General features: G+C 46.7%; 2 protein-coding genes across 2 annotated transcripts in view; one reads left to right on the top strand and one right to left on the bottom strand.

Annotated features, from left to right (window-relative positions):
- homer2 (homer scaffold protein 2) overlaps nt 1–2,663 on the bottom strand; it is a 54,869-nt gene extending 52,206 nt beyond the window's left edge. The window contains exon 1 of the mRNA XM_059639197.1: nt 2,388–2,663. The gene's annotated coding sequence lies outside the window, so the exon portion shown is untranslated. The remainder of the gene's footprint in view (nt 1–2,387) is intronic.
- A 63-nt stretch (nt 2,664–2,726) lies between these two features.
- Nucleotides 2,727–9,498, top strand: LOC125467242 (RNA guanine-N7 methyltransferase activating subunit-like). The gene is made up of 3 exons (XM_059639303.1): nt 2,727–2,804; nt 6,214–6,369; nt 7,169–9,498. The coding sequence occupies exons 2-3, from the start codon at nt 6,215–6,217 to the stop codon at nt 7,344–7,346; spliced, it is 333 nt and encodes a 110-aa protein (XP_059495286.1). The 5' UTR covers nt 2,727–2,804; nt 6,214; the 3' UTR covers nt 7,347–9,498.
- Nucleotides 9,499–15,648: the final 6,150 nt, after the last annotated feature.

The following is a 15,648-nucleotide window of genomic DNA, read 5'->3' as shown; positions in this document are numbered from 1 at the left end:
ACACATTGTTGGTGATCATCACTCCCAGAAATTTGATGCTCTTGACCATCATCATCTCAGCACCATTGATATAGAAGGGGCATGCCCTCCTCTTCACTTCCTGAATTCAATGACCAGTTTCTTCATTTTGTTGACATTGATAGAGATTGTTGTCTATAGAAGGATGGGTTGGTTGGGGGAGATGGAGTGGATCTCACTGAAGCCAAGAGAATACTGACAGGCCTGGGTACAGTGGACGTGGAAAAGATGTTTCCACCAATGGGAGAGAGTAGGACCTGACGGCACAGCCTTGGAGTGATGAGGCGACCCTTTAGAACTGAGTTGAGTCCACTCATGATTTTGAAAACCTCTTTCAAATAACTTCTCAACCCTATTCTCTTTAAGGAGATTGAATGCAACCTCTTCAATCTATCCTCATAATAAAGTTTCTCATTCCCAGAACCATTCCCGTAAATGGCATTTGAACTATCTTCAAAGCATTCACATCTTTCCTACAATGCAGTACCCACAACTGTACACAATATTCCAGTTAAGGCTAACAAGTGTCTTGTACATGTTCACCATCACTGGTCTTGTACTCTGTATGCCCTGTTAACAAAGCTGAGGACATTGTATGCATTATCGACTGCTCTTTCTATATCTACCCTGTTGCCTTCAATGACCCGTACACATGTACACCCAAGCCTCTCTGCTCCTGCACCAATTTCAGAATCATACTCTCTAATTTATATTGTCTTTCAATGTATTAAAGTGCATCAACTCTTGATTCTGTGCATTGAACCCTATGTACCTTCTATGTGCCCATTTCAGCACTTGTCAATGTCCTTTTACACTGCCCTCAGTTTACGATTCTTCCAAGTTATGTGTCATCTGCAAGCTTTGAAATTGCCTCCTGAACATCATGATCTCAATCATATATATATAACAGAAAAAGCAAAGGTCCCAATACTGACCCCAAGGGAGCTCCACTAAAACTCTTTTCCAGCCAAAAAATATCCATCGACCATTGATGTGTTTCTTATCATTCAGCCAATGTTGTATCCACCTTACTATTGTCCTTTTCATACTATGACCCATACCTTTCTTCAGAAATCTATCATGTGGTATTGCATCAGACATCTTGTGGAAATCTACGTAAAAACATCAACAGTGTTCCTCTCTTTAGCTTTTCAAAAACCTCCGGCAAGTTTGTTAAAAATGATTTCCCCCTCAGAAAGCCATTTTGACTCTTCCTAATCAACCTGTATGTGATTCTTGATTCTATCATGACTAATTGTTTCTAGAAGTCTCCCCATCTGTGGAGTTAAATTAATCAGCCTGTAATTGTTGAGATTATCCTTACACTCTTTCTTGAATAAGGTCATACCATTTTAAATTCTTCAGTCTTCTGGCAGTATCCCCGAGTCCATAGAAAACTGAAAGATTGTGGTCAGTGCCCCCGCAATTTCTACACTAATTTTCTTCAAATTCCTTGGCTGTATCTCATCTGGTCCCTGTACCTTTTCAACTTTTATGTGCCAGCAATCCATCCAAGAATTCTTTCTTATTAATCTTGAACCCTTCCAGTGATAGTTTTCTCCTCAATCACACAGCCTGCGTAACATCCTCCTGTTTTATAAAGAGAGATGCAACATATTCATCTGACACCTCATAATGCCCCTGCCTCCATGTGTGAAGGCCTTTTACGGTCACTGATCAGCCTGACTGCTCCTCTAACCACTTTCTTGAACCAGGAGAATAGAAGATAATGAAATGTGAGGCTGGATGAACACAGCAGGCCCAGCAGCCTCTCAGGAGCACAAAAGCTGACGTTTCGGGCCTAGACCCTTCATCAGAGAGGGGGATGGGGTGAGGGTACTGGAATAAATAGGGAGAGAGGGGGAGGCGGACCAAAGATGGAGAGAAAAGAAGATAAGAGATTACAAGACAGTTGCAATGGGAGAGAGATTCCCTGAGGTTGGTCTGGATGGAGGAGGGTAACTTCTTCAGGTTAGGCATCCCTGGAAGAGGCTTCGCAGTGGGGTTAAAATTGTATCAGTGAACCAGGAGACCCAGTTTCAAGTCGCACTTATTCAGAGGTATATACAGAAATACTTTTGAGCAGGTTCATGAGAAAGTACTTTTTGTTTTAAAGAGAAGACGTTGGCAATCCTTCTCCGTCAGCTGCTAACCTTTCCAACAGTTTCTCTTTGCATTTTATATTTGTTTTTAACAAGCCCAAAATTAGAATCAGTATTCCTTTTCATCCCATTGTATTTTCGGCCTTATACTTGTCATAAGCATACTTTTTCTGTCTAAAGTTAATTTTTAGACTCCTTTGTGATCCGGGGAGCTCTGGAATTGTTTGTCCTATAACTTCCACTAGAGGAGATACACCTTGACTGTACCTGAATTATCTGTACTTTAAGATGGCCCAACGTTCAGTTACTGTCCTCCCTGCAAACCTCTCACTCCAGTCACACTTGCTCAGATCCTGATCTTGCTCCTTTGAAGTCAGCAGAGAAACTCATTCCCGAACTTAATCTCGCCATGTGGTCAAGGAAGCAGCCCCTTTTCTCCAACTGTCAATAATTTTACGTCCAGCACAGAACTAGGTGAAATGAAATCAGAAAACACGAGTATTTCTGCCGCTCAGGCATCCCTTCCGCTCGAGACAACGGTCGCCATGGCAACCGCGCCAGGCCGCAGGAGGGAAAAGGGCCTTCAACCGGAAGTATTCACTGGGACAGTTTCCGGGGGACAGGAAGTGCAGCAGGCCTGGGAAGGGATTGAAGTTGCAGTCGCAAGTGCGTTCCCTTCAGGAGGTGAGACTTGGGTTAGTGCGGCGTTCGGTTTGGACATTCCCGAGAACCACAGAGACTAACGTGGCCCGCTGCGCACTGTTCAGCGACTAAACCCCACCCCAGCGCCTCCGACAGTGCGGCGCTCCCTCAGCACTGACCCTCCGACAGTGCGGCGCTCCCTCGGCACTGACCCTCCGACAGTGCGGCGCTCCCTCGGCACTGACCCCCCGACAGTGCGGCGCTCCCTCAGCACTGACCCTCCGACAGTGCCCACTCCCTCGGCACTGACCCTCCGACAGTGCGGCGCTCCCTCGGCACTGACCCCCCGACAGTGCGGCGCTCCCTCGGCACTGACCCCCCGACAGTGCCCACTCCCTCGGCACTGACCCTCCGACAGTGCGGCGCTCCCTCAGCACTGACCCTCCGACAGTGCCCACTCCCTCGGCACTGACCCTCCGACAGTGCGGCGCTCCCTCGGCACTGACCCCCCGACAGTGCGGCGCTCCCTCGGCACTGACCCTCCGACAGTGCCCACTCCCTCGGCACTGACCCCCCGACAGTGCGGCGCTCCCTCGGCACTGACCCCCCAACAGTGCGGCGCTCCCTCGGCACTGACCCTCTGACAGTGCCCACTCCCTCCGCACTGACCCCCCGACAGTGCGGCGCTCCCTCAGTACTGACCCTCCGACAGTGCCTGCTCACTCGGCACTGACCCTCTGACAGTGCCCGCTCCCTCGGCACTGACCCCCCGACGGTGCGGCGCTCCCTCGGCACTGACCCCCCCGACGGTGCGGCGCTCCCTCGGCACTGACCCCCCGACGGTGCGGCGCTCCCTCGGCACTGACCCCCCGACGGTGCGGCGCTCCCTCGGCACTGACCCCCCGACGGTGCGGCGCTCCCTCGGCACTGACCCCCCGACGGTGCGGCGCTCCCTCGGCACTGACCCCCCGACGGTGCGGCGCTCCCTCGGCACTGACCCCCCGACGGTGCGGCGCTCCCTCGGCACTGACCCCCCGACGGTGCGGCGCTCCCTCGGCACTGACCCCCCGACGGTGCGGCGCTCCCTCGGCACTGACCCCCCGACGGTGCGGCGCTCCCTCGGCACTGACCCCCCGACGGTGCGGCGCTCCCTCGGCACTGACCCCCCGACGGTGCGGCGCTCCCTCGGCACTGACCCCCCGACGGTGCGGCGCTCCCTCGGCACTGACCCCCCGACGGTGCGGCGCTCCCTCGGCACTGACCCCCCGACGGTGCGGCGCTCCCTCGGCACTGACCCCCCGACGGTGCGGCGCTCCCTCGGCACTGACCCCCCGACGGTGCGGCGCTCCCTCGGCACTGACCCCCCGACGGTGCGGCGCTCCCTCGGCACTGACCCCCCGACGGTGCGGCGCTCCCTCGGCACTGACCCCCCGACGGTGCGGCGCTCCCTCGGCACTGACCCCCCGACGGTGCGGCGCTCCCTCGGCACTGACCCCCCGACGGTGCGGCGCTCCCTCGGCACTGACCCCCCGACGGTGCGGCGCTCCCTCGGCACTGACCCCCCGACGGTGCGGCGCTCCCTCGGCACTGACCCCCCGACGGTGCGGCGCTCCCTCGGCACTGACCCCCCGACGGTGCGGCGCTCCCTCGGCACTGACCCCCCGACGGTGCGGCGCTCCCTCGGCACTGACCCCCCGACGGTGCGGCGCTCCCTCGGCACTGACCCCCCGACGGTGCGGCGCTCCCTCGGCACTGACCCCCCGACGGTGCGGCGCTCCCTCGGCACTGACCCCCCGACGGTGCGGCGCTCCCTCGGCACTGACCCCCCGACGGTGCGGCGCTCCCTCGGCACTGACCCCCCGACGGTGCGGCGCTCCCTCGGCACTGACCCCCCGACGGTGCGGCGCTCCCTCGGCACTGACCCCCCGACGGTGCGGCGCTCCCTCGGCACTGACCCCCCGACGGTGCGGCGCTCCCTCGGCACTGACCCCCCGACGGTGCGGCGCTCCCTCGGCACTGACCCCCCGACGGTGCGGCGCTCCCTCGGCACTGACCCCCCGACGGTGCGGGCGCCGACCCTCGGACGGCGCGGGCGCTCCCTCGGCGCCGACCCTCGGACGGCGCGGGCGCTCCCTCGGCGCCGACCCTCGGCCGGCGCGGGCGCTCCCTCGGCCGGCGCGGGCGCTCCCTCGGCGCCGACCCTCGGACGGCGCGGGCGCTCCCTCGGCCCCGACCCTCGGACGGCGCGGGCGCTCCCTCGGCCAGCGCGGGCGCTCCCTCGGCACCGACCCTCGGACGGCGCGGGCGCTCCCTCAGCGCCGACCCTCGGACAATTGAGTACTCTGCCAGGTGTGTCCTTCAGTCGCACGTTGAATTTTTTGTCCATAACTCATGTTAAATTCTCTCTGGATGGACGTAAAGCCATGCCTTTAATTCCAGACGGCAATTATCACCCACCAGATCACATACATGAAGTACATTGGGAAACCGACAGGATTATCACTGGAATGTTAATGCAGAGACCCAGATAACGTTCTGGGGAGACAGGTTCAAATCCCGCCACAGCCAAATGGTGGAATTCGAATTCAGTCAAACAAATGGAATTAACAATCCAATGATGACTCTGAATCCATTGTTGGAAAAATAAATCTGTTTCACTCATGTCCTTTAGGGGAGGAAACTGCCATCCTTACCTGGTCTGGCCTACGTGTGACTTCAGACCCACAGCAATGTGGTTGATTCTGACCTGCCCTCTGGGCAATTAGGGATGGGCACTAAATGCTGCCCAGCCAGGGATGCCTTCATCCTGTTAATGAATAAAAATAAAACATAACTATCTGAGGTATAACCAGATTGAGTTGGATATGAAGTTTCTTTCTGAACACAGTGGTTTTCACTCTTATCTCTTACTGTCTTGGTTGATCCTTTCCTTATCTGTGTCATTCCCTCATAGCAAACATCAGTTTTGGTTCCAGTTTGAGAATGAAATGAGCTGGAGAAATTTTATTGGTCTGGCTGCGTCTGTGAAGACAGAAATGGATTTCATGTTTCGTGTCCAATATTACTCAATTCTTTGGAACGCAGAATTTCAGCAAAGAGTCACATCAGAGTCCAAACTTTAACTCTGTTGCTTTCTGCAGGTGCTGCAAGACCTGTTGAGTTTCACCCGTGTTTTCTGCTTGTATTTCAGATCTCCAGATCTGCCAATATTTTGATTTTATTAGCCAGTCTGGAACCAGCCTTCCTGGTTACCTTCAACCTATTATTTTGGAGCTAATTGCCAGACCCTTAGCGGTTTGAAACGTGGTTGAAATTGGAAGTTAGGTTTTCCGTGGCTGACTATTGAAAGAAGCTCTTTGTCCACCTTTTGGGTATGGAAGGTCTCATTTTAAGGTGAATGGAACCTGTTTCTAAAGTTCTCTTGCTCATTTTCTCTTCTCTCATTTCCCAGAATGACTAGTGAAGCAGAAACTGTTCTCAAGTATGAGGAAATGTTTGCTCATCGATTCACTACAGCTGACAAAGAGTATCAGGATGTGTTGAAGTCACCACCTGATCCACCACCGATTGTAGAGGACTGGAAAATCCGAACTGGTGGTAACCGCAGGTAACGAGCAACTGCAGACCTTTGTCGAGACTTTACATGAACATACTGAGAACGTTACCAATCAGAATGGGAGAGTCCCAGCCAGTAATCTGATTTAATTGACATTTTTGTTTTGGTTTTAACTCGGTGCTCTTTCATTAAACACAAATATGCAACACTATAGATTTGGGATTTGATCTTATAAACGTTGGAGCAGGCTTGACGGGCCAAATGGCTACCCTTGCTAGTAATTATTTTGTTTCCCTTACACTGCTGATTATGTGGGAAATAGGGAATTAGAAACTATTATTTCAGCGGAAGATATAGGGTTACCAGTATCAGCAGAATCTCATCAGGAATGGGAATTAAGCATAACCAGATGTGGCTATTTTATGGAAGATACAGAATAGGTAAAAAGAACTTGAAACAATATTGGTGAAAGAGGCAATGCCTACTGAATTCAGGGACTGGGTTATAGAGTAGGCTCAGACTGTAATTATAGTTTGAGATTGACAAGGGGAATTATTTGACAAATGTGTGCAGAACTGTCCATCCTCAATCTGCTCAGGTATGTCTCAGAGATGAATCTGGTCACAAGTAAGGAATAACAGGTGATACTGTACTGTTCTATGTTCTATGATATTGAATCGGCAACATTCACTTTAGGAGTAATGATTGTCCTATTTAAGATTTGGATAAATTAATACAAGTACAGCATTTGCAAATTTTCTTCTTTTGTGGAACTACATGAAATAATTAAATCATTCCACAGTCGGTAAAGTCAGAATCAACATCAGTTTGAGATTTTTTTTATTTCTAGATCACGAGATTTTCAACCATACAGAAGACAGGATGACAGTCGTAACTGGTCCAATGAGCGTCAGTGGCGTGGGAGAGTCCATGGGTACAGTCACTCTTCAGTTCAGCACCAGGGGCCATATGAATCTTATAGTCAAGGCTCTAATTCACACTGGCAATCCAACCACCATCGCTACTGAATCCAAGTTACAAATCTGATCACTCAGCTATGTAAAGCACCACAGTAACTGACACCAGATAGGGAAATGGATTCTAATTTTAGAGAGGCCTCTTGTTTTCTTATTTCTTGCTATTAGTTGCATTGGCAGTTTGGAGGGTTGCAGGGTTGTGCATTGGAAGTTGAGCATGTAGATCTCACCCAGAACTATCTAGACATCTCTAGGATAGTGGCTTTTGGGTAACTAATCCTTGTATATCTGGTCGAAATGTTTGCATACCATTGTCAGGGAGACAGTGATCCCATGCAGTTCCCCATTTTATCCCCCAGATGATAGTCAAGGTTTCTGCTGTTGCCCACTCTGAGGAGAGACACAAACAGAAGTTGCTGGAAAAGTACACTGTAGGTAAGCCAACAGGGTGTTTCTCTGGCTGTGGCTGGAGAATGGTGTAAAGACAAAATGGGGCAAAGAGAATGAGCATCTACAGGATTTTAACATGCATTACTTTCTCTTCGTCTATTTCACCTGTCAGTGCGAAGGAACTGACTCAGCTGAACCTGATCTTTGAATTAACAGAATTTTCCTTGGGCAGGATTCTGTGATTAAGCAAGAGTGGGTATCCTTCCAGTGTCAGTTTTCACTGAATCCGTTACCTCACCACAGGGCCTAGTGGCTACCCCAAAGAAAGATTATCAGCTCCTTTGTACTTCACAGCTGTTCAGCCAGTGATGTAGCACTGTAAGGAGAAACAGGTAGAGAGAATCGAATCCAAACAAGACTTAACTGTGTCCAATATGTATATTTTTGCAATTGTAATCAGAGACTGAATGAAGTGAGAGGAAAATACCTGGCTGTTTAAAAAAAAATACAAACCCCTCTTCAATTCAACTTTGACCTGAGTTACTTGTGTTGAAAATTTATTTGCTGTTTTTTGGTTTTTTACAGAAGTGTTTGAACAGTTTGGAACTCTGGGTAATTTCTAGATATTTAATTATTAAAATTACAAAACTTATCAGTGAAAGCAATTTATACCATGAGCCTGTGCACATTTTGTGAAGGCTCCATGGAGGGAAGGGATTGTGTGTGTGTGTGTACATACAATGTGATGCATTACCCTTCAAACACTGGCTTCTAGTTTACTCCCTGCAACTACAATTTTCTTACTTTTAAATGGCGAGTGTCTAACTTATTTTAGGAGTTTCTTTGTGTTGCAGACAGTGTGATGTTGATATGTAATGCTGAGCTTCGTACGCTGTGATTGGTACAAGCGGGTCAGTGACTGTGAAAACACAATAATTACTCACTGAGATTGACTTCTCAGGAGATTTAAACATCTTGATGAGATGTGCTCCAAATAATGAGGCGACACTTTGCTTCCCAACTAAATGTGAGCAGATGGTTGAGATATAGCATATGTTCACTAATTCTTTCACTACCTAATGGACAGTCACATAGCAACCCTGGCACTCTTACAGTTCAACATCTCATTTTATGGTCTGGCATACTTCTTTGAAGCTGGTGTTTGAATTCAGTGTCATTTCTAGTTGGTTTTACTGACCGCTTTGCATTTTACTCAAAGCAGTTTGTGATTGAAGGCAGTTATCGCTTTCTTTGACACAGCTGAGAAACTTTCTTTTTAAGTGTTATTTTGAAGTTATTTTTAAGGCAGGAGTGTGTTTTTCATCCTTGACTGAAATAAAACAAAGAACTGCAGATGCTGAATATCTGAAACACGAACAGAAATTGCTGGCAAAACGTAACGTTCTGGCAGTATCTATGGAGAGAAGAACAATTAACATTTTGAAACAAAAACAGAAGTTGCCGGAAAATCTCAGCAGGCTGGCAGCATCTATGAAGAGAAACCAGAGTTAACGTTTTGAGTCTGATGACCCTTCGTCAGAACAGCATCTGCAGTTCTTTCAGTTTTTGGTTGATGTTTTGAGTTCGGCTTCTCTTCATCAGAACTCCTAAGCGTGGCTATCACCATAGGCTGGGACTTACATTCGACTTGTGCTGGTTACTGTCTCATTACACGCTGACCCTCCGAGACCTGACAGAGACACTGGAAGACTCGTCTACACTGAATAATCCCTTTTGATTGTTTCCAGGTTATCAATAATATTTTTGTACTCCCGTGTGTTTCAAATATAACAAAAAATACAAATAAACAGATCCTGAGTCTGCATTAAAAGCCTGAACCTATTTAATTTGAAGGTTTTAAAAGTGGAGGATGAGTCAAATATTGATGTGAAATCTGGCTCCACATGAACATGAATGTTGGATAGTAAACAATGCAAAGATTGGAAGTTGAGATCAGCAGTAACTATTTGATGAAGTGGTACAAATCTTTGTTTTAAGAGCCTGAAGCTGCTAAGTGTTAGTGTTCAGAGTGCTTGGTGTGTTTTGTTAGAATTCTTTTTATATGATGTGGCCATTGCTGGCAAGGCACTTCGGTGAGAGCGATCACAATTCTGTTATGTTTACTTTAGTGATGGAAAGGGATAGGTGTATACCACTAGGCAAGAGTTATAGCTGGGGGAAAGGCAATTAAAAGAATGACGAAAGTAAGATTAGGGCCAATCAAGGATAGTAGTGGGAAGTTGTGTGTGGATTCAGAGGAGATTGTACAAAATGCGGAGGAATGGGAATGTGGAAGATATAGCAGTTTGGATCGGAAATTGGCTTGCTGAAAGAAGACAGAGGGTGGTAGTTGATGGGAAATGTTCATCCTGGAGACCAGTTACTAGTGGTGTACCGCAAGGGTTGGTGTTGGGTCCACTGCTGTTTGTCATTTTTATAAATGACCTGGATGAGGACATAGAAGGATGGGTTAGTAAATTTGCAGACAACACTAAGGTCGGTGGAGTCGTGGATAGTGACGAAGGATGCTGTAGGTTGCAGACAGACATAGATAAGCTGCAGAGCTGGGCTGAGAGGTGGCAAATGGAGTTTAATGCAGACAAGTGTGAGGTGATGCACTTTGGTAGGAGTAACCGGAAGGCAAAGTACTGGGCTAATGGTAAGATTCTTGGTAGTGTGGATGAGCAGAGAGATCTCGGTGTCCATGTACACAGATCCTTGAAAGTTGCCACCCAGGTTGACAGGGCGGTTAAGAAAGCATACAGTGTTTTAGCTTTTATTAATAGAGGGATCGAGTTCCGGAAGCTGTACAAAACTCTGGTGCAGCCGCACTTGGAGTATTGCATACAGTTCTGGTCACTACATTATAAGAAGGATGTGGAAGCTTTGGAAAGGGTGCAGAGGAGATTTACTAGGATGTTGCCTGGTATGGAGGGAAGGTCTTACGAGGAAAGGCTGAGGGACTTGAGGCTGTTTTCATTAGAGAGAAGGTTGAGAGGTGACTTAATTGAAACATATAAAATAATCAGAGGGTTAGATAGGGTGGATAGGGAAAGCCTTTATCCTAGGATGGTGATGGCGAGCATGAGGGGGCATAACTTTAAATTGAGGGGTGAAAGATATAGGACAGATGTCAGAGGTAGTTTCTTTACTCAGAGTAGTAAGGGAATGGAACGTTTTGCCTGCAGCGGTAGTAGATTCGCAAACTTTAGGTACATTTAAGTCGTCATTGGACAAGCATATGGACGTACATGGAATAGTGTAGGTTAGATGGGCTTGAGATTGGTATGACAGGTCGGCACAACATCGGGGGCCGAAGGGCCTGTTCTGTGCTGTTATGTTCTATGTTCTATTCACTGCCCAGAGGGAGGTTAAGTGTCAACCACATTAACATGGATCTGGAGTCACATGAACAACTAAAGAAGGAAAGAGCTGAAATAACATCCAAATACAGATAATCTACCTTAAATAGACAAGTAATCAACAAATAACAGCTTCACAAAGTCATTCCGTGAAAACAACCAGGGTGGGATCTTTATTGGATAAAGCTCCAGACTGGATGAGAAGTCAGGCTGTGAGCATCTTGCCACAGAGGATTAGTCAGAAACCGGTAACTTTGAGCAAACAGTTGAGGTCATGGTTGTGAAGGAATCTAAATTAGAGCAAGGATGTGATAGATATATGGGATTTGGGGCCACAGTCTAAAGATACAGGCAGGCCATTTAGGAGGAGAAATTTCTTCACCCAGACAGTGAGCCTGTGGAATTCTCCGCCCTAAAATGTGATTAGGGCCAAAACATTGAATATTTTCAAGAAGGAGTCAGATACAGTTCTTAGGGCTGAAGGGATCAAAGGGTATGGGGAGAAAGCGGGAACAGGATACGGAGTTAGATTGTCAGCCATGATCATATTGAATGGGGAAGCAGGCTCGAAGGGCTGTTTCTATGATTCAGTCAAGAGCTATTAAAGAGATCTATTGAGTTAAAGTTTTGAGGATTGGAGAATTCAATAGTTGATTTTGATTTTACACACACAAATACGAAATGCAGTGAAAAGCTTTGTTTACAAACGGTACAGGTAGGTCATAACAAGTAAAGCATGTACGGATCAAAAAGATTAGAGGCATACAAGTTACATTGCAGGTTAGATTATTTGAGGCTAGAGTCTATTCAGCAGTCTGATAATGGCTGGAAAGAAGCTGTTCCTGAACCTGTTTGTGCATGTGTTCAGGCTTCTGTGTCTGCTGCCTGACAGAAGAGATTGTAGGACATGACCAGGGTGTGATGGGTCTTTGATGAAGTTGGCCACCTTTCCACATCAGTGAGCCGCGTAAGTGAGGTCCATTGCATGGAAGGTTGACTTTCGTCATGGTCTGGGCTGTGCAGACCACCTTCTGTAGTTCCTTACAGTCCTGGGCAGAGCAGTTGACATATCAGGCCATTATGCACCCGGACAGTATGGTTTCAGTGGTACATCTGTAGAAGTTGGTGAGGGACCTTATGGACATGCCAAATGACCTGAGCTGCCTGAGGAGGAAGGAGCATTGTGATGCCGCCTTGACTGTCGCATCTACATGGGAAGTTCAGGACAGGTGTTCGTTCATCGTCACTCCAAGGAACTTGAGGCTCTTCACTCAACCTCAGTTCTGTTTAAAGATGTGAAACATAAGAAAGACACAAGAAATTATATAATTCTGCAGATTCTCCATATCTGAAGTAAAAGCACAGTATAATGGAAACAGGCAATATATTGTAAACCAAGCCTAAGTGACGAGAGTTGTCCAGTCTGAGTCCAAATCTAAATGAACACCATTCCATAAGACAAATTGTTCCAAGTTTATTTAAAAACCTGCAACTTCTGAGACTGATGTGGAAAATATAGGGAGTGAATGGTGTTGAGCTTTTCCTGTGTGGACGTAACTAGCTGGCCAGGTGGGGAGTGTCCAGTCAACCCCGATCTGAGTCTTTTAGGTTGTGAAGAAGATTTGGAAACTTGGTTGAGCCAGATGCTGCTCTGACCTGCTGTAGTAGCCATGGTGTTAAGACGGTTGTTCCTGTTCTGGTCAATGGTACCTCTTCAAGATGTGGATTGGTTTATTTGGGTGGGTGGTGGGGAGTGCTGGATGGAGTCCTACTTGAACCTTCTTGATTACGCGATTACTGTCTAGCATTGATAAGAAAGTGTTATGTCTCCAGTCACCAACTATTTTGGTAAAGACAACAGAAAAGCTGTGTTGAAAGTTGAAAATATGAAGCATTTGATAGAGGTGTTCAAAATCATGAAGTTCTTGATCCATTAACTAAGAAAAAACTTTCCAGACACAGGAGGATCAATAACAGAGTACATAGATTTAAGATAGTTCATAGTAGAACGAGAATGGGGTTAAGGAGAAAATCTAAAAAACAGTTTGTTCTGATCTGAAATGCAAACCTGAAATGGTGGAAGCGGACAGAAACAAAATAAACACAGAAAGGAGAAATTCACAGGCCTTTGGGGCAAGATTAAGTGGATAGCCCTTTCGAAGAGCCAGCATAGGCATGATGGGCTGAATAATCTTCCTCTGTTGTGCCTATCAGATTTTATACAATATCAAAACACAATTTTTGCACAGTAAGCCACAACAGAATTGATTCAAGCTGCAATTCACTGTGTGTTGTGTAGTCTTTGGCTTTGGCCCAGGTCTCTGATAATGCTGAGAGCTTACAAACACATGAATTAGCAGCAGCAGTAGCCCATTCAGCCCCTCAGACCTGCTCCATCATTCAATAAAACAGCTGATCTGATTATAACCTCAAGTCTATCATTACTACCGATACTTGATAACCTTTAACCCTCTCACTTTGCAAGAATATATCTAGCTCTGCCTCAAAAATATTCAAGGACACTGCTTCCACCACCTTTCAGAAGAGTTCCAAGGGCTGTCAGTCTGCTGATTAAAAGAAAAATTCACGTCATCTCTGTTTTAAATGACTGCTGATTTTTAACAGTGTACCTGTTGTTCTACATTCTCTATAAGATCCTTCAAGATCTTAATTGGTTTCAATAAAATCACCTTTTACTCTTCAAAACTCAAGCAGGTTCATATATTCTCCAATCAGACTGTTCAGAGATGTTGTTCCACACCTCTGGAATAGGTGAGACTTGAACCCAAGCCTCCTGGCTTAGGGACAGGGACACTTCCACTACACCCCAAAAGCCCTGTATGCCAGTGGATACAAGCTTAATCTGTCCATTGTTATCTAGTAAAGCTTTTCCAATCTGTCTCAATGCACGTAAATCCTTGAATCAGGAGACAACAATGTGTACAATATGCGCCTACTGCCCTTGATGCTGTCTTACCAGTGCTCTGTATAATTGAAGCACAGCCTCCCTAATTTTGTATTCAGTTCCTTGCACTAAATAACATTCTATTAGTGTTCCTAATCATTTGCTGTACCTGAATACTAACCTTTTGGAACTCATTCACAACGACACCTTAATCCTAGTGCTCTGCAATCTTTCAAGATTTAATAATATTAATCTTTTTTATTCTTCATGCCAAAAATCTGCAACTTTGCATTTTCAACAGGAATGAGTTAACACAGAGCTGTCTGAAGTCACTTCCACTGACTCAGCCCATGTGTAATCAACTGACAGAAGTGTAGAGGAAGAGGTGGAATTGACGTATAAAGCAGTTCATTAGCACCAGGCGAAGTTTATATATATGCAGCCCAGCTGTTAAGTCTTACTGATGGTAATTTCATGAATATGATTTGCATCGATTCTGAAATTATTCAGGATCAGAAACTTTGCTATTTAAAACACTCCTTACCCTCCCTCTCCATTTCTTCCTACGTTTTTAAAGTCCATCAGCCAGATATTACTCTGCTATTATCCAAGTGGCCTTCCTCCAGTGTTAACTTGGATCGCACTAAACAATGAAGGGAGGCACCACAACTAAGTGCCACTGCTGCCCAGGGATCAGCTGCAATATCACAAATCAGCACAGCAATGGCAGCAAACATTACAAAGAGAAGGATTAAAATAAGGAAAGTGGCAAGGATCTTCTTTAAAGCTGCTGTTGTTGGATGCTCAGGTGTCTCAAAGACTTTTTTCCAGATTCCAGGTTGGACTGGCCCTACAATCTCAGGACTCTATTAATAGGTTAGGGGATGGTGAGATAAGTCTCACTCTCACTGGAGGATTTTTTTTCCTGGTGCTTAATCTGAAAGTAGTAACATGTGCAGAGAAGTGTATCGACAAACTGTCCACAACACACTTTATTTCAACGGAAGGTATTTTTAATAGGTCTGCCTTGGTAATTCTGAGTGTGGAAGTCTAAAACATCACCTAAAAGGTAACCTATGGTTTAGCTAGATTTTCTCAAAAACCTTTGGATGTTCTTTAGCAAGACTGCTGTTTTGATTAAATAAAAGGAAGTTTTTCATAAAATCACCACAGTATGGAAGCATGCTATTCAGACCCTCAGGTCCACACCAACCCTCTGAAGAGTGTCTCACACAGACCAACTTCCTACCCTATCCCTGCATTTACCACAGCTCGCCCAAACAGCCTGCACATACATGGACACTATGGACAATTTAGCACGGCTAATCCCCTGAACCTGCACATTTGGACTGTGGGACGAAACTGGAGCACCCGGAGTAAACCTGCACAGACATGGGGAGAATGTGCAAACTCCACACAGACAGTCACCCAAGAGTGGAATCATACCCAGTTCCCTCGCACTGTCAGGCAACAGTGCTAACCACTGAGTCACTGTGCTACCTGTTACTAGGATACCATATGTTGATAAAACTTTATTTCTCAATAGAAACTTCGTTCCCATTCTGGGGAAAGGAAACCTGCAGGAGAAGAGTCTTGGTTTGTTTTCTTGTGTTCCCAGTTAGAAACTCCCAGTTGTTTTGCTAAAACTTAGCTTGGGAGAGAGAAAGTGTATCAGTGATAATGGGAACTGCAGATG

The sequence above is a fragment of the Stegostoma tigrinum genome, chromosome 33, assembly GCF_030684315.1.
Source record: "Stegostoma tigrinum isolate sSteTig4 chromosome 33, sSteTig4.hap1, whole genome shotgun sequence".
Classification (NCBI taxonomy): domain Eukaryota; kingdom Metazoa; phylum Chordata; class Chondrichthyes; order Orectolobiformes; family Stegostomatidae; genus Stegostoma; species Stegostoma tigrinum.
Note: the sequence above shows the minus strand (reverse complement) of the source record. Positions and strands in the feature narration are given on the sequence as shown.